General features: G+C 35.9%; 2 protein-coding genes across 2 annotated transcripts; one reads left to right on the forward strand and one right to left on the reverse strand.

Moving 5' to 3' along the window:
- Window positions 1-64: 64 nt before the first annotated feature.
- ZWILCH (zwilch kinetochore protein) lies at window positions 65-11,588 on the forward strand. The gene is made up of 18 exons (XM_059823952.1): window positions 65-110; window positions 356-407; window positions 1,653-1,748; window positions 1,862-1,980; window positions 2,675-2,871; window positions 3,364-3,443; window positions 3,735-3,890; window positions 4,132-4,203; window positions 4,525-4,618; window positions 5,484-5,539; window positions 6,842-6,944; window positions 7,985-8,064; window positions 8,294-8,450; window positions 9,460-9,488; window positions 9,882-10,018; window positions 10,315-10,410; window positions 10,500-10,618; window positions 11,297-11,588. Exons 3-18 carry the CDS (start codon window positions 1,725-1,727, stop codon window positions 11,386-11,388), a joined length of 1,611 nt encoding a protein of 536 aa, XP_059679935.1. The 5' UTR covers window positions 65-110; window positions 356-407; window positions 1,653-1,724; the 3' UTR covers window positions 11,389-11,588.
- A 1,755-nt stretch (window positions 11,589-13,343) lies between these two features.
- On the reverse strand, window positions 13,344-23,119 carry LCTL (lactase like). Its single transcript, XM_059824140.1, has 13 exons — window positions 22,996-23,119; window positions 21,745-21,905; window positions 20,069-20,156; window positions 19,695-19,804; window positions 19,273-19,401; window positions 18,652-18,747; window positions 17,905-17,959; window positions 17,650-17,811; window positions 16,657-16,931; window positions 16,184-16,310; window positions 15,493-15,692; window positions 14,762-14,825; window positions 13,344-13,459 (listed from the first exon to the last, which is right to left on the reverse strand). The coding sequence occupies exons 1-13, from the start codon at window positions 23,117-23,119 to the stop codon at window positions 13,344-13,346; spliced, it is 1,707 nt and encodes a 568-aa protein (XP_059680123.1).
- Window positions 23,120-24,490: the final 1,371 nt, after the last annotated feature.

The following is a 24,490-nucleotide window of genomic DNA, read 5'->3' on the forward strand; positions in this document are numbered from 1 at the left end:
GATGTAGTGCCGGGGGGGCGGGTGAGGCGCGCGGTTCGGTTGTGGCGGGCGGCGATGGCCGCGGAGCGGCGGCGGCGGGCGGCTGCGGAGCTGTACGGCCGCCTCCTCCGGTGGGTCTCGGCCCCCGGCGGGCGCGGGACGGCGTCTGCCTTGAGGGGCCGTTCTGCTGAGGGAGGCGGCTCGGCCGGGGAGCCTGACTGGGGCGGGGGTGCCGAGTGGGGCCCCGGTTTGCGGGGAGGCTGCTGAAGCCCTGATTGCAGACCGGTTTGTTTTAGTTTATGCATTTAAGCTTACTGTTTAATGAGGAACACAGGGGAAGAAACTTTATGTACCTTAACGTTTTGTTTTCTTTCAGAATATATGAAGAAGGAACGGAAAGTATCCCTGAACATCCGTTTCTCTTTGAGGTAAACATATACCTGAAAATACAGCCATGTAACCTGAGTCCGTATGTTTAAAACATGCAGCCATCGGTCAACAGCTGAGATACGCGCGGGGATATCACGTAAAAAGGAAAGTTTACCTCAGCAATACCTCTTTAGATCTGCCTCTACCTCAGGACGGAGGAGGAGAGCCGGCTACCAGAGTGCCGCCCTCCTCGGGCCAGCACCTGCCTCCACCTCCCTGCTCATTCCTGCGTTCCCCCTGGTTTTTTGCACCTGTTAACAGTTAACTTGTTTAAAATGATTGTAAGGATCGAGCACACGTGAGAGTGTTAACAGTTAACTTGTTTAAAATGATTGTAAGGATCGAGCACACGTGAGAGTGTTATGGGGTGGAGGTGGTTGGAAGCGCAGAAGGTGGGTGGTACGGTGTGTGGCTGCTGGGAGGAGAGGAAAGAGCTGCTCCAGCGGCTGTCTGGCTGCGCTCAGGTGGTCTCTTCATGCCTCGGACTTGCAGCTTCTGATGGTGTGCTTTTTATCTAAGCCCTTTTATGGGGAATGGGATACCTGTGGGAAACCAGCAATTGCTTCTGACAGCTTTTGGAACGTAGGAATGGCTGCAAAATCTCTGCTATTTAGTTGTATTAATCTTGGGATTTATACAAGGTTGAGAATAGTTTGAAAACAAAATCAGGTGATTATTTAAAGATACAGTAATGTGAAAAACTGACTAGATGTGAACAATCAAGCAATACTTCTCCGTGTGTATGCAAAAGCCTAAGTAAAGATTGATATTCCTTCATTCTCAAGAACAGGCTTGAATTATTTAATGTATCCAAACAGTGTTTAGAGCTCTCATGAGACGTTCAGAGAAGTGATCAGTTGACGTTTAATGTTACTTTAAATGAGTATTCTCCATCTCAAGGATATCTAGTGACTGCGGTTGCCATTTGACAACAGCGATCCTTCATATATTCGAAGATTTTGTTCATCGAACCAAATTTCAGTTTCTCATAGAATCAACCTGTTAGAGATTAAATTTTCTATGTTGGTTAGTTGGAAGTTGTTGCATTTTCACAGTTGATTTGGTTCTACTTATGGCATGTAGTAACTGTTCTCCTGAAGTAAGAAAGCCTTAGATTCATGATTGGTTGCAATAGGGTTGGAAAACAGTTTGTGGAATTAATTTTGTAATTTCTGGTATAAAAAATTCCTGAAATGCAGCATTTATATGTAGTGTATTAAAAAGTTTTCTTTTTTTTTTTTCAGACTGATGTAGAGATCCGTTTGATTGGTGGTAGTTGCAGAAGTCCCATTGAAAGATTTTGGAATGGAAACAATATGATATATATTTTACAGAAAGCAGTAAGTGTGTATGTTACTTGTTAATTTTCTTAAATGTAATCTAGACTTTTGAATTCCCATCAAATATTTTCACATACCTTGCATTTTTTGACTCAGCTTTGCATTTCTCTTAGAGATGCAATGAAGAAAGTGACCCAATGGAAGAATCAAAACTAGATGATGGTATTTATGCCTCTGAGCTTTTACCAAAGGAGAGTTCTGGACCAGTGGCTCTTTCTGTCAGCAGAGCAAAGTAAGTATCAAAGGTCTGCCTCCCCTTCTGATGTGATTTTCTTTCGCAACTTTTGTCTCTCTTCCTAATATTCGTAACCTGTATTATTTTCAGTCCCAAAAAAATGAAATTACTTATTAGTTTAGTGAGGAGATAAGACCATTTTTCATCCTGTAAAATGGCCTTCCCTGTCTAAAAGTATTCCTAACAAAGTAGCTAAAGTCAAGGTACTGGAAAAGTACTTGTGAGCTGTCCCATTGGGTTAATGGGACTGTCCGGGTGTAGGTGAGCAAAGAAAGCTTACTAAGACTTCAATGCTTGGTTTTTGTAAGGCTTCTGTAAAAAAAATAAAATCTGATTGGGGTCTTTGGCTGTTATTAAAATACCAAGGCATGGTACCAAAACATGGTGACTACTTTGCTTAACTAACTTATCCTTTTAAGATGCTTAAAATGTAAAATTCAATTATAATTTTAAAATCTTTAGTCTAAATTAAAATATTATATTAAATATATTATCAGTTATGATATCTTACCTCCTCCTTTGTGATGTCATTGTTCTGCCTGTAAAAAGAGGATTATAATACTGCATTCTTTTTGTAAAATGGCTTGATGTCTGCTAATGGAGCATGGTAGATAGGAGTTAAGTTTTATGGAAGGGATAGATTTAGCTATACTTGCTGGCATCTTATTTTTTTTCCTGTTCATATTTCTAGGCAGTTGATTTCCCTGTATACAATGGTACAAAATCCAAACATGACCCACCTGAAGATAAGTGAAGTGGTTGTGCTTCCTCCCCTCTGGATAAGGTGTGATGGGTCTGATCCTGAACATACTTGTTGGCTGGGAGCTGAGCCTCTCAAAGCTGGAAACAAAATCACAGGGATCAATTTTTATATGGTTACATCTGATGGTAAGGTTATAATGTTACTCATAAAATTGAATGAGGAAGGCTTAAAAATGTGGAAATATTGATGTAGTGATGCTACTTTTGTCCTTTGTATGATGTTGGCTTGGTACTGCTCTATATTCCTCATCTTAAAAAACAAGACAGAAAAAAAAAGAGAAAAGAAAAGATGTTTTTAAACATGCCGCGTGGGGGAAATAACTTTTAATATACTTAATGCAACAGTATCTGTGCAGGCCTACCTTCCCTCAGGTGCAATAACTTAGCAAATTTAAATTGCTACCATCAACTTCTGATACAAGTGCTGACTCTTATGAACCATTTATATGTTAACACCAGCTCTAATTATCAATAGGTCAAATGCAAGAAGAATGCTTGCTTTCTAAAGGACAACATGAGTCATACTTGACCAAATGGAGTATTTGAGAATTAATTTTAAGTGCTGAATTTGAATTGTGTCAGATGTTTTTCTGATTCTTACTTTTTTTCCTTTCCTAGGTCCTACAGCTGATAAAACCTGTTTTGCAAACCTGGAAGAGCTCAAAATGGCACATAAAATGAAACATCATTCATCTATTGTAGGTTTTTATGGTCTGTCATGTCTCCAATCTAACTTTAAAAACTCTGGTTTTGGAGTTATGACACTGGTTTTGGGAAGCTTTATAGATTCTATTTAGAAACTCACCTTAGTATGATTCTGTAGTATAATAGTCTCTTTTTGAAGTAACCCTGTGTTGTAATGCGTTTGTCTGATATTAGACCTATTTGTGTGTGTGTGAAATGCTTTTAAAATTATTTTGCATGTGTACAAAACAATCAATGTTGTGGTGGTGTCATGTTTTTTTTTTTTTTAAATCTGTTCATTCTAGGTGATGACAAAAGGATTTGCTCAGTATGAACTTATTAGAGCGGGTGCAATAGAGGACACAATTGTAGAATCTGAAAGCAATATATATATTGATATTACGTGGAATACTGTAGATAAGATTCTGGAGACACCCCCACTAATTTCAGCTGCCACGCTGGTAAGTCAAGAAGGAAAAAGCAAACAAACCCAAGCCCTTTCCACTGCTTACGTCATGAGTGATGTAAAGGAGAGAAAATAAGTTTGACTCCTGACATTTGTGTTTGTTATTCTTTACATAAGCAATACAATGTGTTCATCATCTAAATTATAAATTATGCTAGTATGCATTTCACTAATGAAAATTTTAGGACACTTGATTTCTTAAGTTTGAAACTGACATAAACTTCTGCAACTTTCAGAATATTACACTGGAGCCTGGGGACCCCAGAAGTCCTGTATATCAGCTATATAGAGAACTGCAGTTTCTCCTTGTAAGTATAAGTGAGAAAATCCAATTTCAGATTTACGTGGAATGGTGATTTTGTGTTAATAATTTACTTTAAATAAAACTTCATCAGATGTTTCAAAGATAGCTTTAAGCTTTTAGTTTATAATTAACTTTGAGTTTTAGGAATCTTGAATACAAAAAGGACAAAACACCAAAGCCAGGGAATTCATTCTAAATTCATGGTTAGCTGTACAGCGGGAGATGTGTGATTCTTGGCGAAGTTAACTACGTTTTGAAGTATGATACGTGCAGAACCTCAGACAAGAACTGATTTGTGGTGTTTTGGTTTTGATGCTGCCTTTAGGCTTTGGCTGAAGGTTTGAAGACAGGTGTGACTGAGTGGCCTGAGCCCTTGGAGTCTGAATCAGCTGTTGAACTGGTCCAGGAATTTCTGACTGGTAATTGCTGCTTGTTACGTGGGGAGAGAGGGATGTTGCATTTCACAGAAATAAAAGGAAATTCCACTTACAATTTTTAAAGTATTAGAATTAGAGATGTTAATTTCTATGCTACAACCACTTGCACAAAGTAGTTAATCAGTCCATCTCTGTAATTTTTCTTTGTTCTAATGTCTTGTATAAAAGTAATAATTGTTTCTTTATAAATTGACACAATTATGTTTAAAAAGCAATTGAAAGGGTTCTGGATGCACCTTTCAAGTTATCTAACATGCACATGAACTTCTAAACCTGCGAAGTGTCCCTTTGGTGATGGGAAACAATACATTGATGACATCTTAAAATGAAGCATCCAAAATTACTGATTCCTTCTGAAAACTGTTGTTCACGACAGGTGTCTTGTCAGAAGTTTAAGATATTAGAAAACAAATCTAAAAAGAGAATCAGATGTAGGAATTCACCAAGAGATTTTCAAATGCAGCTACAGTTTTTTAGTGTGTAGATAAAACTTGGAGAAACGGACAAAAACTTTCACTGACAAATACATGTGGAAGAAAACCACAGACACTTCTTAGACCACCTGCTACCTCTTACTGCTTCCACACTGGAACTTAACAAGTTAATACTTAGATAACAGAATGTAGTAAAGGTATATGGGGAAAATGTGTATCTTATAATAAAAGAAACTAAGAAATTATCGTTTCAAATTATATGCTTACCCAATCAAAACAATTTTTAAATGGATAAATTTTGTCTATTAGCCATCCAGTCAGTGTATTTGTTAATTATGATGTGCCTGGGGATTTATATGATTGGTTTGATTTTTTTTTTCATAGTGGTGAAATTTATTTTTCTTTTCTACTAGATTTGAAGAAGAAACTGGATGGATATTGCGTATCTGGAAACAAGAATGAAACAGAGGTATATGCAATTTCCTACTAATTGCCATGTCATCTTGTTTCCCTTCTAACTGTAGTTATTTCCAATTTTGACTACATCTTATATTTATTTATGTTTAGATGTAAATACATAGACATAAAGATGTAAAGAAAGACAGATCTCTTTCTGTTTCTGCTGTGTAAAAATAATGGAAGAAGGCCTTACAGGCAAAATGTATTAGCGGATAGCTATGGAATTCCTCAAAGTCCACTGTAATTTTTACCTTTAGAAAACCTCCTTTTTTTTTAATTCTAAATGGTCTACCAGTGTCCATTATACATATTTTTTTTATTTAACTTAGTGGTGTGGAGCTATTTCGATTTGCTTCTTTCCCTTCCTTTTTCACTACCAAAAGCTTGTATTATATCAACTGCAGTCACACTCCCTTGTCTTAACCATTGTCTGTCATCTCCTAAAGCTACCAGGCTCATGATGTCCTAGTTTCTTGCAGGAATTCTGGCCTTTGTGCCATTACATTCTATCACAAACTTGCTTTTCTTGCCTAATTTAATAATTTTGGCCCAATTTAATGGTATCAGTTGGATATCTGTCCTATTTATCTAGTGGCTTATGATATTCTAAAGCAATGGACAAATTCAAATTATAAAAATGTCTTCAGTTATATTAAGATTTTTTTTCCCTTTCGGTCTGCAAGGAAAGGTTTGGGTCTTTTTCCTCTTGAGAGGGAAGTTGCATTTTATTCATAAGCTAAAAATACAATGATTTCTGTGTCAGCTAAATCAGAAATATTCAGGATCAGGAGAACAGGAAAATTGTTCTGAGAATACATGTATGTATTAATTTTGGCCTTGCAGGGCACTGTTAGGTATACATCCAGTTATTTAATAATCTCCAAGTTCAGTGTAGCTTAGGTCATATGCTGAGTTAGTGCTTGCTGGACTGCGTTCTTGCGATTTACAGACGGTCTGTGTGTCGTGCCATTGTAAGGCGAAAAGGACCATCTCGAGCTAAGCAGTTGGTTTTTGCTAGACAGTCTGGTTGCGCTTGGCTATGATCAAAAGTCTTTCTGATAGTAGGCTTTGATACCTGGTCCAAAGCTAGCAATTATCCAGTGTGTTAATTCTGAAAAGAATTAGTCTTGCTTTTAAATAAAAATACGTTTCCAAGTTACTATGCACTAGTAGTTTCTATGCAATAGTTTCTCTGGAAAAGGGGAAAAGTTAGTGATGCACCCAATCTTGATCTCTGGAGAAAATCTGAATTCATAAGGTCTTTGAATTTTAGGCATACTTTTTTTTACTTAAGACAAACAAATGCTTTCAGAAAATCAAATGTGACACTGCTGCAGTGGACAGTTCAATAAAATCAATCTTCAGTGAGCGAGGAGACCTGGATTTTGCTGAACAATTATGGTGCAAAATGAGAAGTAAGTGTATTGTGGTTTTTTACTCACTCGGTCTGTTTTCCTTTAATGCTTCTGTTCTCTGTATCTACTATACTGTCTTGCTTTCTCAGTGAAATGAATATAAATGTCTCTGAGTTTTGAGGACTGATCAGCTCTTCAGAAAATTGTTGTCAACAGGCTTTTTCTAAAAGAGCTAATTTTAGGTATGTAAGATGATACACTTTCTTACCGCATACAAAGGTAGACCAACATCTAGCAGGAGATACTATATTTCATTTTATTTGACTGTAAAAGGAACTAAACAATCAGTAGTACTCATTTGCTCTAAAACTGAAAACTATTTAGCTATAAAATTTTTCTATTTCTAGATCTGAAGGAAAATTTTTAAGTTGATAAAGCTGCACACAAACTTTACCATTCTTGTAATACCATTCGCAGTCCTTCAGTAAAATACATTTATTTATTACTATTTTTTTCAGATTACTAATTAACTTTTAAGCTGTTCCAGAGATTATAACAAGTTCTTTCTATTTGAGGGATGGAGTATGTAAATTTTAAATCCCTTTCATTTCTATTAGTGCAACCACTGTTGTGTTTGAATAGAAACTAGATAGCTAAAACGTACTGTGGTGACTGCACTGTGTCCTGCTTAAGGGCAGTGTCAGCTGCACAATGTCTGGAGGTTTGTTTCTTGCTTAGGAAGCAGTTGGCTGGATAAATAGACACTAATAGATAGATGCAGTTCAGTTAAATTTATAAAATGTGTGGAGCTGCAATGTATACAGAGAGAATGGAGCCAAAATGCGTTATGTGACAATCTGCTTTTTCCATGTGCTCTTCTGTAACAGTCATATACAGCTCAGTGGTCTCTTTTGATTACTGTTTCTTTAGAGTAACCCTTTCTAAAGTCATGATGTGACTAACTTGACAAAAAGCGGTGCAATCTGTCATTTCAGCTAGCATTCTTTAAATGAAGGGTTTCGTTCTTGCAAATATGTGTTGACTTAACAGCTACAGAGAGAGCCTGGATTGATAAAATACTGCATTTTTTTTTTCTTAAGGTGTCAGTTCCTATCAGGAGTTGATAGAGTGTTTTACACTGATCATAAAATCCTTGGAACATGGTGAGATACAGCCATGGGTATGTATTTGTATTTTACAATAGATTTTACAATTTTGAGTTGTTTGAAGTAGAATATAGTTCTTGTCACTTAACTGCTGTTGTATTGTTTTTAAATTACTGTGTTGCATTGTTTTTAAATTACTTTCACATGGCAGTTTTCCTCCGTTTCCATGGTATTGTACTTCTAAACAATGCTTATGATGTTCTGTACACAGTTACATCACAAGAAAACCTTTCTAATTTTTAGATTCATCAAGGGAGTAGCAGTTTGCTAAGTAAACTGATTCAGCAGTCTTATCATGGAAAGATAGAGGTCGTTTCCCTCAGTGGCATCACTCCAATTCAAATGCTGTTGGAGATTGGTTTGGATAAGATGAAGAAGGATTATGTCAGTTTTTTCATAGGTAAGCCTGATATCTGTTAACATGATTAGAAATTCAACATACAAGGTACTCCATGCACAAAATAATGAAGTTTTTGGTAGCTTTGATCTCGCTTCTGCTCCCATCTGCCGATGCGCTGTTTCCAGCCTCCTTAGTAATTGTACTTTTCAGTTGTATATGGCTTCGAAATGTAAAAAATGCATTTGTTTCAGAATAACTACAGCTTGTATAATTGTGTATGTATTTGTCAATCTGAAAAAACCCTTTAGGTTGAACTTCAGGTAAAATAAATACCAGATTTATATAACTGTGGACTGTTTTGTTTTCTTACCTGCTTGCTGTAGGTGAAAAAATAAGACCCTCATGCTCTTTCTTTCTTTTCCTTTATGGCCTACATGGGTTAAAAGGTTAAAAATCACGCAAGGGAATTTATATGTAATAGCTGTGTTTGTACAGTCTGTAGTATTTAGAAAGATATTTTTTATTACTGTCTCTCTATATATTATACTGGAAACAAAAGTGGAAAGATTTTTGTAAAGTACGTTTTTTCTTGAAAACATTGTGGCTTTGTTTTCAATATTACAGCTTTATTTTTTTTCTGAATCTGTGGGAGAGGTTTGTGTTTTACCATTGTTGTTGCCCACTTCCTTTTCCTTCATCTCTTTGTTTCTTGATTTCTTCTTTGCTTTGTCATCCTGTTTTCATTATTTGTTTCACTTGCTTTTTTATTTTCACTATTTGTAAACCTGTATGTCCCAAGGAGGGTGGTTGTCTCAAAGTGTGTGGTAGGTTTCTTCATTGTGCAGCCTTGGTGGTATATAAGATAATGCCTCTACCATGCCACTTCAGTGTTTTTCTTGTTTTGAATGAGTAATCATGTCAATAAATAATATCGCAGTCCTAGTGACTTTGTGCTTTTCTTTGGTAGAATTCCCTGTTTGATTACCTGAATGTTGCTTATATTTCATCTGATATTATATAGTAAATTTTAATTTAGTTTTTCTTTTTACCCTCCCTGTTCATTTTACAGGCCAGGAGCTTGCAACATTAACCTACTTGGTGAGACGCTTTTTTTTTTTTTTTAACTCTGAAAGCAGTTTAAAGTAGAGCACACTTAGCTGATGGTGGGATGCAAGTCATACCATTCCTAATAGCTGAGAAACTGAATTGCAAATCATGAGGATGGGACAATATACTGCACATATGTCATTATGTTGTTTCCTTATTCATATTTTATTTCCTAGGTATCTGGTACAGGTTGTTGTCAGGCAGGACAGTGAACCTTTGTTCGTACTTTGATAGCATGGGACTCTGTTCTGACTCTGCTGGACCATTCTTAAAATTGCGGCTTCTAAAAAGAAGCAGGAAAATTATTTTAGTATACCAAGGATGTGTTGTGTGTCTGTAGAAACTGAGTGTCCAGTTAAGAGCGGTTGCTGTTTGCTGTTCCAGGATTACTTCATTTCCACATCAGTAGATCTACAAGAACAAGTTCATCGTGTTCAAAAGCTTCACCATATGTTGGAAATAATGGTCAGCTGTACGGTCTTACTCCAGTTTAAACACGAGAACCTCTTCCCTTTGACACAGTAATTATTTCATTTTTACTTCTTGCTCTTTAAACGACAATAACAAATAGATTCTCTTCGACAGCTGTAAAGAAACTCTCTTCAAAAAAAAGAAAGCAACCTTCCTTAATGTTGATGATTATGAGACTGCAGAAGTAGCAGTTGGATCTTCCTGTGAAATTTTGCTTTGTGACTAAAATTGAAAAACAAAGGAAATCATAAAATCTGAGAGTATAGTTAATTTTGCATGAGGTTTATGCAGTGTTGCGCAAGCATTTCTCCAAAGAAAGTTAGTAACTAGTTAATTCCTGTTGTAGGATTTGCATGAAGTATTATAAGGAAAACCCTCTAAATGAGAAGCATGTGTTTCAACTGCCGATCAGACCAGCACTTGTCAAGAAGTTCTATGAAAAGTAAGAGAAACTTCAGTCTTTGTGGCATTAAAATTCAGGTGTGACTGAATATCTGACTGAATTTTGACATTTCTTGATTATTCTATCAGTGATCACCCAGAAATATGGAAGGTGGACATAAGTAGTGGGCATGGACAGAAAGAGGTTAAAACAACATGGCAAGTTAGTACTAATCCTCCAGTTGAACATATGACATCAAACAATACAGGTAAGGAATATTTGTGGTGAAAGGAAATAATGAAAGTACACATTTCGAATTCATTTTTTAGACTTGGCTCAGTGGATCTGAACTTTTTCTTACTTACATCTTCAGCAAAAGCAAAATAATGTTTTGTCTTTATTAAGATGGTGAGATGGTATCTATGGAATGTAAAAGATTTTCATGAAGTGGTGACTTTCTACCTTCTCACCTTTGAGTTATGTTTTTAGAGTTAAAATGACAGAATAGTTCCAAATGTGGCATGATTATTAAATATTCTACACAATATCTTATAAATTATTTCTAAAATCGTCGCCAATGTATTTGAGAATGGGTTTGAAGAGAGATTTACCTGTTACTGAATGCTGGCATCTAGTCAGAGAAGCAAGAAGGTGCTAAGGAGAGAGGACATGCCTTGCTGCAATCAAATGTAGAACAAGTGAAAAAGCGTGAGAATGGGGAAGCATTAAACATATAGATTGGTATAGAAATTGTTTGCCTTTTTGGGGTGAGGTTTGATACAGGGTAATGCTTTGGTAAAGCTTTCCTGTCACTCTCAATTTTTGTCATGAAGTGCTCCTTTCGGTAAAACTGAAGTTTTAAAAACAGTTCCTGAAGCTGCTACACGAACTAATCTCTTTCCAAGAATAGTGGCTAATCACGTCTTTTTTTCTTTTGTCTATGCAGGTCTCTTTTCTGATTCCACAGTTAATGGAAGCACTGAAGAAAGAATGTATTTTATTACAATGGCTAAGTGCAGTCAGGTGCATTTCACATAAATGCGTGTTACTCTCCAGGCAGGCACTTGAAAGGTACAGTAAGGGGGAAAGTTCAGTATTATCTGTGTCCCAACAGTATATTTAGAAACACTCTGTGATTTGAAGAACAGTACATCTTACTGAGTTATTTGCTTTGGTGTGCCTGAAGTGTGACATATGCGGCCGTAATTAATCTGTACCCATCTAGTTTGTTTATAAATGTTGTGCAATTATGAATGTACAGTAGAATTATTTTGAAAATATAGTAGATATTTTTGTTCATATATTTACAAACATTCAATAAAGTTCAGCACTTTGGGGTTTAAAATTTAATTTTTATTCATTAAAAATGCAATCAGACACTGTTCAAAGTGTGAATTATCATAACCCAACAAAACAAGCAATATTGTCATGTTTTCCTGCTGTCAAGTGACTTTTCATCATCCAGATTTATTTGGAAAGCTGTTCATCCAGGGCACTGTGAACTTCAGACAGTTCGATTTTCTTTGTCCCTGTATTTATATTTTGGAATAGTCTTCAATATACTTCTCTCTCCTTTTCAAATTCGTTTTTTTCCCCTCAATGCAAAGTGAATATTTTAACAGTGTTGTCCTGTATGCTTTTGCATAATTTTCTGAAAAAAGTGTTTAGTACAATTGGCTGGGCATAATCATTTAAATACGTTTGGATTAATTCCTGACAGTTGCATGTGTTCTTATGTTGATTAGATAGTGTATGTAATGCTTTGGTAGTGCAATTTTAAATGATGACATAATGTAGTGTATGCTGATTAACTAATTTGAGACAGAAACATTTTGCATAAAAGAAACTATTAACTATTGATCAGTAAGAATAAGGAAAACTCCAATATTCATGCTTTTAAAAAACTATAAATTTCTATCATTTCTGGTTTCTCCTCAGTAAATCTTATTTCTTACCCATTTCCTAATACTACATCTTAATAACTATCAGTTCAATAGTTAAAGCCTTTGAAGAGAAGCTAAGAACAAGGTCCTTTTTTGGATTTATGTACTGCTACTCTGCATTCAGTATATGAACACGCAGCGTCGAAACTATAGTGCAAGCTAAATAGGAAACGTGTTTGTTGCTTTGCTTTAGAGGAATAATTTCAAGCACAACAGAAGGACAAGTATAGCCGATGGCCATATTCTGGAACAAATTTTGTATAGTCATGTACTTAACTTGTTCCTACCTGCAGTAGAAGTGAATTTGGGGTGAAATACTACATTCTGGAAGTGCTTGGATTACTTATAATACACATTTCTGTGTGTAATATATTATAAAGTTGTATGAGGTAAACCTAGTTCCCTGTAAACAAAACTCGAGAGATAAGAGTCCTTGGTTTAAATCTGACTCAGCAGTTGTTGTCCTTGATTAATCACTTCAAATAATTCTCCACAGCTAGATAGTAAGGCATATATTATCCTAACTTTTAGACATGAATAATAAGTTAAAGTTTAAGCAGTGCTCTTGGAATATTTAAAACCTTTTGCATTTTAAAATTGTGTGTGTGTCTGTCTTCAAATAGCAGTTATGTGCTAATGAAAAGTCTAATGATGAACAGACTGAAATCAGAATTTGCAAACAACTTTTCATCACTTGGAATTTGTACTGGCAAGATTTGAATCACTTTAATCTTAGCTAACTATTTTTCTGATTAATAAAATGTATACTAGTTTCCAAAATAATAAGAAACCTAAAATCTGCTACTTAAAATTAGTAGAAGGTAATGCAGAAAGAAAATGTACTTTGGGTTTTGATAACAAAATTTAAATTATGTTTGAGAGTTGCATAGAAAAAAACCCTATAAAAGTGCTAGGTGGATAGGTAAGGTAATATTTCTTTATCTTTACAGTGGTATAAAAAGAGGCATCGGTGGTAAACTTTAATCACTATAATAAAACAGCGGTGTTTTATTTATTATGCAAAATGAAGATGTGTGTAAGCATGCAATTTTATCTATGATTTCGAAGGTAGAATATTAGTAGGACTATACTGATGAGTATGCAGAGTGTGAAAACTGTAGGAAGAACAATCTCTGTCACCATTTCCATGTGAGTAATCAGGGAATCTAAAATTTGAGAAATGAGTAATATGTAAGAAATTTAATCTTTTGGAATATACTAATTGTTAGCTTAGTGTTAACATAGGTTAAGGATTTTTTGAACATTTGTGGCTAAAATTGTTTTGTTAAATGTTGACATTGGCATAAACAGCAAAAAAACCCAAACAAAAACATTCCTAAGTCTGCTAAAGCTGGAGCAAATCCCTGACAGTTTTCCCTCTCTTTTTTCTTTCTAAGGTAATTTTTTGAAGACATGTCAATGCTCAAAGGGCTGCAAAAATTGTGCTTACTATGAATTAGCTTCAGTGCATTAGCAGTATTCTACTGTTCCTTTGATTTTTAGTCGCATCTCTGCCCCCCAAGGGAAGGATAGAAAAGAAAATTGTCAAAGAGAAATGCTTGGGAAGCACTTCAGCCTTTTTATGCTTGTTTTGCAGCTCTTTGAAAAATTAAATGGGTTTTATTTTGTAGAAATTTGCTCCACAGATAAGCCTCAGAGTTCAGTAAACTCAGTTAATTCACATAAAACATACCACTCAGCAGTTGAGACTAAGTAGGATAAACTTAGCATGACTGCTTTGATGTTTTCTGCCATGTGGAATTTCTCTCATCCTTCTTATGAGACTATATAATACTTATTTAATCTTTCTTAGAAGTTTCAGAAATCTACTGCAGTAGACTATTCTCCTAGTTCAGGAATTATGAAAGGTCCTGAATTACATTGGGAAGGTTTAAAGTGAGGTGGATTACCCTGGCACTGTGGAAACTGCAGGCAAAGTCTGCTGTGTTTACCTGTTCTTGAGAAGCTGCTGTAAGTTGTGCTGCTGTTAGCTTTGTTACCAGGGGTATGAAAGAGCAGAAACGTGGCTTAAACACTACCTTAGGCTAGTAGTTAGCCCATTTTTTTTTAATAATTTCATTTTATGTAGAAGTCAAACATTTTAGAGATTTTCTGTCTGTATGGTTGTCTTGATTTCTCTGGTTTTGTTTTATGTTTGAAAGAGCATTTAGCACTTTTGTTATTTTAAGGATGATACTGTCATTCCTAGCCTTAATTGTAAATAGTAACTCTTAGAGTTTGTGTATTCCCTTACCATCCAAAGTTGATCCGTTTAGTTACAGTGATTTTAGTTGGAGGGAGTAAATAAATTAATTTTTCTTTAGAGGCTTGTTGTATTTGAAAGCTGTTGTGCTTTCAGGGAGAAAATTCCTTTTAGGACCTGCTAATAATAGTATTCACAGAGAAATTTGAAATCTGAAAGTTACATAATATGCTTTTATAAAACGAAACAGAAGACACATCATTACCTGTAGCGAGGAGTTGGTGTGTGGTAGAGCAAGTGTCCATGGCCTTCCGATACCAATTTTCCACCTGAGAAGGTTGACATACAGCAGTCTTATTAGACTGTAATATTCCGTCTCATTCACAGCAGCTTCTTCTCTGTCCCCGAACATTTGTCCACTACAATTGACTTGAAACTTTTTTATTCTGTCAACACATGATTTTCTGAAAGTTTCTTTGTGTCTTCGTGATTTTTTTTTTATTGCAATATATTTCTTATAGTTACTTGTTTAATAAAACTTTAAAAAGCACATAATATATTCCATGTTATTTTCTAATAAGGTAGCATGTATGGGTACTTTTCTGCCTAGAAATCTGACAGAGCACTGGTAACTTATGATTTAGAATTTTTGTTTGCATCAGTAAGTCCAATTACAGTTTGTGAAATGCTTTAGAAACAGTAATTGAAGTTGTTTCCACTTCCCTGTCTCTGGAGGCCTGTTTATTTAACACATCCCTAATTTAGAGAACCGAAGTGTCACATTTCAGGTACTGTATTCATGCAAGTTGTTTTATGAAATTCAATGTGATATTTGCCCATATATTGAAGAATAAAGAAAAAACAGTAAAATTAGCAATTGACATCACCTCTCTTGGATTTGGGAATCTATTGGCACCGATATATGAAATTCCATGTGATATTTGCCCGTATATTGAAGAATAAAGACAAAACAATAAAAATAGCAATTGACGTCACCTCTCTTGGATTTGGGAATCCATTGGCACTGATAATCTTTTTATAATAGTCAACGGATGCCTTTGGGTATCGTGGTTTGTTCTTGTTTTTAAAATCAATGTGATAAAATCCGAATCTTTCAGAGAAGCCTTTGTTCCATTCAAATTTATCCAGCAGTGACCAGGCAGTATAACCTTTGACATTAACACCATCGTTTAGAGCTGTAAACAGAATACAAATTATTTTGTTAAACTGGTTGCCTATGTTTGTCATCCTTAAAACATGGTTCTGTAGGTGTTTTGTTTTATACCAGAAAGAGATGGGGAGGGGGGAGGAAGACAGAAAAGTGGCAAAGTATAAAGTAATTGAGATTCTTTGAAAACGTTATCTTTCACTTAGAGGTACTAAAGCTATATAAGAAATGGTAATAATAAAGCTCTATAAGAATGGTAATTGGGTGCAATTTCTCCTTTCTTAAAGTGGAAACTGGTGATCTATTACAGTATTGAATCTCATGCAGGTTATTGTATTTATTAGCATCAGTACGTTTGGCTAGGTTGTAATTTTTGTGGAAATTTATTAGTCTAGTTTGCTGTCCATTTTGATCTGGGATTATTTATTTCTCTATGATGTAAACTACAGAAGTAAAAAATAATCAGAAGGTGAAAATGCTCAAAAAGCTCATGCACTAAAAAGATGTTTTTAAAGTTACCTTTCAGTATTTCATTAATATATCCTTTCAGATACTCTATCCGCCATTCATCACACAGTTGAGTACACTGTACCTTTTCAGAAACGCCATTCTCTGTCACATAAATGAGAGGGTTCCCATACTGTGTCTGCAAACAGAGATGTGTTTAGGCCGGTTCATATAAACAAAATCATCTTATTTTGACAGAACATGAGATTCTTAGTAAAATGCATTAAAAGCAATTTTCTAGATTTACTTACAGTTACCTTTAGTAAGAAAAATGTGTAAGTAGGAATTTAAGTTAACTATGGTTTTTAATTTAAAATTAATGAATTCTATAGTTTTCTGAACTGAAATTAAGGTGGTTTTTTTGGCAAAGAGACTTCCCAAATATATAGGTGAAACTGTTGAGAATCTAAAATAGTGTAAATGCAGCTTCTGCATGTAGCCAGACATTTTGTTCACTTCCTTTTAAAGATTTACTCTGTAATCACCTTAATGAAGTTGAGTAATCTTCTGAATCCCCAAGGCACAGAATATAACCAGTTAGGTGCTGGAGCTGGCCATTTTGGGTCCACCAGTTCAGCCAAATCACGGTCAGTGTGGTAACTGGACTCTTGTAGAAAAGGAAAGCTCTTCTGTATAACATAACGAGTAGTAAAATGACCTATTCCCAGGAAATCCGATGTGCCTTTAATATAGGTTTTCTCTTGCACTGAGAAAGTTGGTAATCTTGATGTCCTCAGGCCCTGCTGGGCACTCTTCCTACCTATCAAAATAATTATAGGAAACATAACTTCTGAGGAGCATAGAAATTTTTCTTTACCTCACCAACAAGAAATACAGTTTTCCTGAACTTAGCATTAGTGTAGGGGATAGTTTAGTTTGCTTTTTTTAAGATGAAATAATCTTTCATCCTTTTGGTTTGGAGAATTAAGTTGGGTACAATACACAGAGCAGACAGTGAATTAAAGTGTTTCTTGGTTTGTTTTTTTTCCAAAGAGCATGATAAATGTCCACAGAATGCTTGGAAACATAACCTGACAAGAACAGAAGTGCTTTGCTGCTGGGTACCTTGTGTATCTTCTTCATTCTGTGGAAAAAAAGATAGTGGAACCCTGTAGAAATGCAAGCTTTAGTGATGGAAAACTGCTGGTTCTTTGTCCTTAGGTGGAAAATCCAGAAAAATACTTAACAACTCCCTGTCTTGGTTAGGCCAGTAACTGACTGACGAGGTAGTTTCTTCCTTTCCAGTTTGGAGCACTTGGATGTGTGACTGTTGGGCTCAACAGCAGCTCAACTTTTTAGTTCTAGTATGTCCCCAAACTGCTCGGGAGCTGTGTCTAGCCCATGGGCCATTTGTTGCTTAGCCTTGTCTCACCTGTGTCCTCATACTTGATTAAACTACAGGTTGGTCAGGGGCTATTCCACTGTCATATGCTTTAAGTGTGTAATTTGTTCATGTTATAGTCAGTTACTGGGCTTACCTACATAATTCTTCATAACTTCTGGATAGTCTCCTCTGTAAATTGGATTTGCAAACCATCCCAAATGAAACTGTATGTATCTGTTGGCAGCATCTCTGTCTGTTTGGCTGTGTGGATCAACAGGTTCACCCCAGCCACTGGTTAGGGAAATTCCAACCATACCTTTAAACATAAAGTGACAGTTCTGCAGTTGATGCATAATCTTTAAGCCCTCAATACAAATAGAAGCATAATTACAGAATGATTCCTTGTTACCTTGCTGCTCACTACGCCATGTGTTATTGTAAGAGTGCCATACTTTCGCGTGAGTCTGTAAATTTAAAAAAAAAAAAAGACAAGCATATGCACATTTTAATCTGTTATGCCATAGTCAGTATAGAAAGGTAGTGAAGATCAAGAGGAGTTTTTGCACTAAGGTGTGTCTGAAAATACCACATAATTTCTTTTATGTGTATTGTGGAAACTTTGATTTCATATAAGATGTCAAAAAATCATTTATGCAAGATTCCTTCCCTAAATACCACGAGGTCCCTGTGAAGGTAATCCACAGCATTGAGAACAGTGTTCTGTCCAGTGTCTCCAGTCTTTGGATGTCTTTGCCTAATTTATTCAGGCAAGTGACAGTTTATTTTTGAGAGCTGCCCTTAATTAAAGTCACTTGCAAAATTCAAGTTCATTTCAACAGGTCAGGATTTTACTCCTTGTTTCTAGAGTAACCTGGATATTTTCTTATTCAACCAGTTTGAAACATACTGTAAAATAGACACTTAAATTATAAGGAAAAAATTAAGTTGTTGCACCTGTGTCACATCAAGCACCTAGCATTTCATGCTACACCTGAATATGCATGTGGTGTAAACTCAGGTGATAATTTTGAAGTGCCAGCTGGAAATGACATCATTGCAAAACTTATTTCTATTTAAAGAGCAGAATTAAAAAAAAAACTTAGTCTGCTAAAAATTCTTAATTTACACATAATTTAAAGCATGATTTTAGTTTTACTTTAATTATATGGTGCGCTGCTTTGTATGCTCCGCATCCACCGAGCTTCAGTCCTGGTGCATGTTCTCCTGTTTCATAACCCTTTTCAGCAGCTGCCTACAAATACACAGAATTAGTTATTCTTTGAACAGTAGAGCTAATGAATCTGCCACTGTCCTATAGACTTAGATCCTGTGCTCTTCTGCGTGGTCCGTCTCTCTCTCAATCTCTTCAGTCCCCTTTTTCCTTCCCCTCCCCTTGGCTCCCATCTACTGCCCCACCACTTTGTTGGTGATATGCTTTGGCTTGTTGGAAACAATGTGTTGGTGAGGAGTGTTAGTGGACTGACTTGCCAGCTTGCTGTTCCTTGAGGAAATACATGAAGGGCAAGTTTTAGCTGCCTCTCTGATTTCTGTGCGCCTCTCCAGCTGTTGATTTTTCAAAACTTCACTGGAATTTCATGTCTTAAAGCTCTGTCCTCGTGCAGAATCTGGCCACTGAGATTTTTGGGCGCAAAGATTATTGGCATAAGTCTCTCTCTCTCCAATTTTTATCCTACTTTCCTGTAGTGTCAGTTCCACAGAATTTTGGGAACAGAACTGTGCAATGGGGGTGATGGGAAGGAAAGTGTTGATAACTTACCCAAGGATTACTAAAAGTAATCCAATGTTTCACACGATCGCCAAACTTCTCAAAACACAGATTTGCATAATCATTAAAATAATTTATCATGCTTATATTTTGCCAGCCACCATACTTTTCTTGGAGAACCTTTGTAAATAAGAATTTCAAGAATCAATAATCTTATTTAAAGTTCAGCTGCCTATTAACAAAGACTTTTATTTATATTTCAGTAGCTCAGAAGGAGATGTTTCAAAACTTCAGTATATAAACTACAATGTATATCAAATGCAAATGAATAGAAAATAATTATAAGCACACTTAAGAGCATGCAGGCATCTTTAAAGATTTTTCTAAAGTACACATAGTCCTTAAACTTAGAAATAAATTTCCTATCAGAAGCATTTATATTAAACTTTTCACTAATTTAAATATTGTCTAACCTGTGGAAGATCCCAGTGGTAGAGGCTCACGATAGGGATAATATTGTTTTCCAGAAGACTATTAATTGTGTCATTGTAGAACTGTATTCCCTTCTCATTCAATTGCTCTGCTAAAGAGACACACAGACAAGAAAGATAGAAAGGATAGGATAGATAAGATAGATGGAAGGATAGAAATCTAAAAATTTTAACCAAGGAATTTTATGTTACAGTGGTAGGTGTGCTGTAATGGATATGCAATGGTTAAACTCTGTTCTGCAGACAGAGAAACATAAATCTACTTAACAGTAATGTTAAACAGCTATGGTATACTCCCGAGTAAAATTACTTGCCTACAGATACTGGTAAGAATATGGTGAAATTGTTATACTTACTTTTGATGCCAGTGGGCATAATCCGAGGCCATGAGATAGAGAATAGATAGTGATTAACTTTCAGCTCCTTCAGTAACTGGATGTCATCCTGTGAAAAGAAAATCCAATCAATATATCTCAAGTCCAAGCAGAATAACTCTTCAGTTACTCATCTGTCTTAAATAGTACTGAATGCAGAAAATCTGTAGAAGAGTTGCACAAAAGAGGATTCCATCAGTTATTTTCTGCATTTGCTTTGAGATGATGGCTCTTTTTATTTGTATACTTCCTTTTTAACCATTTTTTTTCTTGACTCTCCAAGGAAGTCCTGTAATGTTTTGTGTTAACAGCTATAGAAACTGAATGTTTTCACCATGAAATAGAGGACAGAAAAATGAGTTGAGGTATTCTGCAACACAATTATATTTATGTCAGAATTTGTAATGTGCGCGTTTTAAAAAATAATACAAGCCTGTAAATATTGACATCAAACATTTCAGCTTAGGCACAAAAACATGATTACGCAGGCTTCCATATACTGTCTCATACTGGAGTTAGCACAAAAAGTAAATTCAGTATAAATATGTTCTTTTTTTAAGAAATCATACATCTTCGATATCAAGTGAAATTAGAAATTGATGGTATATGAGCCAATGCAAAGAGAATTGTGATAATGAAAGCAAATAGAGAAAGAGTGCTTTTATATAGAGAGGACCATGTAACTGAACACATACAAGCAAGTTTTAGAAAGTATCTCAAAATACAAGCCCACAGTAGTGAGTAAATGTTGAAATGCTATTGTTTATGCCTGAATCCTCTCTGAAAAACAGGTCCTGTGATCATTGCATCAGTCTCTTCTGATGCAACAGCTCAGTAAGCCTCAGAGTTCCAACCTCTCTGGGGGTTTTTATTAAGCTGTTCTTTCAAGCTTTTACTTGTTTGAGAGAGATGAAATGAAATCTCTCCTGCATTTTCCCATTTTAGGATAATAAGGCATAATTAGTTTCTTTCCTCTTATTTCTTGCTGAGACCTCTGGTTCTCCCTTGGATTTCATATAGATGGCAAAACCTCAGTGGAACATAACTTTTATCAAATTAGTTGCAATTCCAATTATGTAATATTGGCTTATCAGAGTCATCTGGATTCCTCTTGCTGTGTATCCGTCTTTCCTCCAGGACAGTAATTCTAAAATTATTTTTGGTAGTTTTAAGCTTGGAAACGTATTGCTAATAGAGCTACATTGATTATTTATTTGTTATCCATTCAAAAAAATGGAAAATATTTAGACTGAATTCTAAAGCATCTGATGATTTTATCTTGAATACACATAGAAAACCTTTCAAGCTGCTCAAACACACAAAAAATGAGCTTAATTGTACTCAAAGCTCAAATGTGTTCGTCGTCGTTCTAGCTAAGCATTTGGACTTCCCACAGAATTTGGAATATTTCTTTGGACACAAAAATCCTGAAAAACTGAGACGTATTTGGGAAATACTGGTATTATTGGTTCTATGAGATTATTAGGAGAGAAGATTTTACTGAACTAATTGAAAATATCATCCCTTGGCCTCCTAAGTTAAATGAGCCTATAGAGCAACTAAAGCATTTCATCTTTGCTGTTATTTCAGAATGGGAAATCAGTATCATGAAATGGCTCCAGAATGTTTCTAGAGGGATAATTCCTCTTTAACGATACCTTAACTTTGTAGTAGCCGTCACATGCTGAATCTCCTGTTTCATTTCTGAACACTTTCCCTTTCTTGTGAGTAAAAGCATCCCAGATACTTGGTCCTTTCCCATCCTTGTCCCAGGCCCCTTCAGTCTGGTATGCAGAACTTCCAACACCCCATAAAAAACCTAAAGGTAAAAAGAAGTGAGTTATGATTTAAACATTTTCCTGCAAAACTGGTCTTCGTACTAAATTTTCATATGAGAAAGTAACTGATACACCTTCACAGCTGCATAGCTTGATGTGAAATGTGCATGACTGGGTGCCTACTGAACAAGAGGCCGATGTTTTCTATGTGAAACTTTATCGGCGCATAAAAAGGGACTGTCTGAAAATGTGGTATAGACTAAAGGTATCCTTTTCTGATGCACTGAAAAGGGAATCTAATTCTTTCATATATTAAACCTTGTTACTATTATTTTACAGTGGTGAGGTAGTGCATTGATAGCGTGGCAGAAATGTCTTACTGTAAGAAAAAATTAGGTTCCCACATAATTTCTGCCTGCTAGTTTTTATGGGTTTTTTAGCTATTACAAGTTTAGCTGTTGTTATGTAAAATGTATAGAAAGATTTCCTAGTATTATACAAAAGGACATGATCAATCCATTTCATAAGCCACTTAAAAACTTGAGCATGAAAAAAATCAGTGCCTATATCTTTTTAGTTTTGATTTTGGTTGAATGAGATGTGTGAGTGTGTATACATGTATGTTGAAGAAACAACAAGGTCTCATAAAGCAGTACTGAAGAGTGAATTAGATAATACTAAAGAGCTTGAAACAAACCCAACACAAGTATTTCACTCAGGTTCATTTCTTAAGTTAGCTGCATAACAAAGGATATTTTTCATTTATAATTCTTCATTAGTTGTAGATAATTTATGAAAAAGGAGAAGAGTTCTCAGGTGTGATTTGTTATAGTGTGCACCTTAATCACAAACAGGAAAGGGAGGTCTGGATATGAACTACTAATCTATTAGCATTTACTCAGAGTTTACTGTTTTAAGTGACTATTTGAAGTGCAGGGTAATGTGAATCCTTATATTTTCAGGTCTAGGTGCAGAAGATGATACTAAGTATGCATTCTGCAAGAGCCTGAATTTTTCTTTCTGCCATTTCCCTGGAAGGACAAGGAAAACCTTTTGGTAGCTTTCTTGTGCGAACAGACAAGTAGATCTAGAGCATTATTAAACCCACAATCAACTGTAGTTCAAAAGTACCAGCTGGAAAAGTGCCATAATAGAAAGAGCCTGGGTTATTCTTTTTCCACTGGAAATCCTCAGCTCTATTCAGCCGTATTACCAGCACAAGCATATACCATATTCTCAAAATGTAAGTCTTCATCGCTGTTAATTTCATCCCTGCAAAGTGTTTTCTGCAAGTTCCCACCTGTTAAAATAGAAAAGCATTGTCAGTTATTGCTGCTCTGCAAAGTGGGCTTAGGGTGATCAAAAGGGAAAAGCTTATTTTTTTCTGCTGATACAATTTTCATTGGAGGCTAAAAGCAGTGCTTGGGCTAAGTGGAAGATGCAGTTAAGCTTCTGGCAAGGTGATGAAAATGACAGAAGAAGGAGGTGTGAAATTATCGCTATTAGAAGTGTTCCCTGTGTATTTTCCATACTGTTACTTATCTTTACTATATTCTAAAAGGCTCTGCTGGCAGCTATTCTGTTCTGGATTTCAAACTGTCCCACTGGTATCAGTAACCAAAACCGTGCAAACAGTGATTGTGAGTGGGAGCAAGAAATGAAAGTGGTTAAGCTGCTAGCATCTTGCCATCTAAATATGTAATTGAAACAAACCTTATGGAAGTTGAAAAGGAAAATTAATACTTGCAATTGTTGCCGTCTTTAATAATTGCAGCTTTTATCTTGATGATGTCCCTTTTATCCAGTTCCAGCATCGATTTAAAATGCTACTATGTGTGCATTATATTTTTAACTGCTAAATCAGGTTAAGCTATTGGTGGGATGACCGATTTTAACCCTTCTAAATAAAGTTTCAGAAGGGCTTTGTAGAACAGCACTATTTTCACAAAATTTATACAGTTTCAAAAGGATCTCTTTTGCATTCCTGAGCCTCTGCTGGTGAATTTGCAGATGGGTGAAGAAAATGAGGAAAGGTAGAAGGGATATCTAATTAAAAATAATCATATTTTGCATTGGATCATTGTATAAAAAGTAAATACAGCTGGAGCTTTGAAAAGCAGACTGGATTACAGGATTGGACATGTCCACTAAGCCAATCAATGGGACTGCTTATGTGAGGCAGAGCATTTAACAGCCTTAGGGGTCCCAACAGCAGGTAAATGAAGGTCAGAAAATACCACGTCCCTGCCTGCCTTTATGAAACTAGCCTTGCTGCAGTCTTTCCCCAACATGCAAGAAGGGAACTGCGTTTCACATAGCATCTCTTCTCATCAGCTCCTCTTGCACAGTCCTGGGGCAAGTGGCAGAATGAGGGGGGGGGAAAAGCACTTTAAGAATCAGGTGACCCATGGTGAGCCCACTGCGTGCTCCTTCACAGTCTCTGTTAGGAGACATCAGTAATGGGAGAGACTGGATAAACAGAACTAAGCAACAGTTTATTTCTGACTTGCGTTTTACTATGATTTTGTAGCATCTGTCTCCTGCATGTAAAAATTTAGGACCTGCCCAAAGCCTAGGGGGAATCTGTGCATTGACTTCGCTGGACTGTAGGTCCAGCCTCTAGTAT

This window comes from Gavia stellata, chromosome 13 (genome assembly GCF_030936135.1).
Source record: "Gavia stellata isolate bGavSte3 chromosome 13, bGavSte3.hap2, whole genome shotgun sequence".
In the NCBI taxonomy this organism is placed as follows: Eukaryota; Metazoa; Chordata; class Aves; order Gaviiformes; family Gaviidae; genus Gavia; species Gavia stellata.

Bases quoted from the DNA above. Each gene is read 5' to 3' on its own strand.
- ZWILCH (XM_059823952.1), top strand. From the start codon at position 1,725: ATGATATATATTTTACAGAAAGCA. The intron at 8,451-9,459 runs GTAAGCCTGATA...TTCATTTTACAG, and splicing joins TTATGTCAGTTTTTTCATAG to GCCAGGAGCTTGCAACATTA. The intron at 10,619-11,296 runs GTAAGGAATATT...TTGTCTATGCAG, and splicing joins TATGACATCAAACAATACAG to GTCTCTTTTCTGATTCCACA.
- LCTL (XM_059824140.1), bottom strand. From the start codon at position 23,119: ATGAAGACTTACATTTTGAGAATATGGTATATGCTTGTGCTGGTAATA. The intron at 19,402-19,694 runs GTTAGACAATAT...TTATTTACAAAG, and splicing joins ACCACTGGGATCTTCCACAG to GTTCTCCAAGAAAAGTATGG. The intron at 13,460-14,761 runs GTAATGATGTGT...CTCAAATTTTAG, and splicing joins ACACCAACTCCTCGCTACAG to ATTCCCTGATTACTCACATG.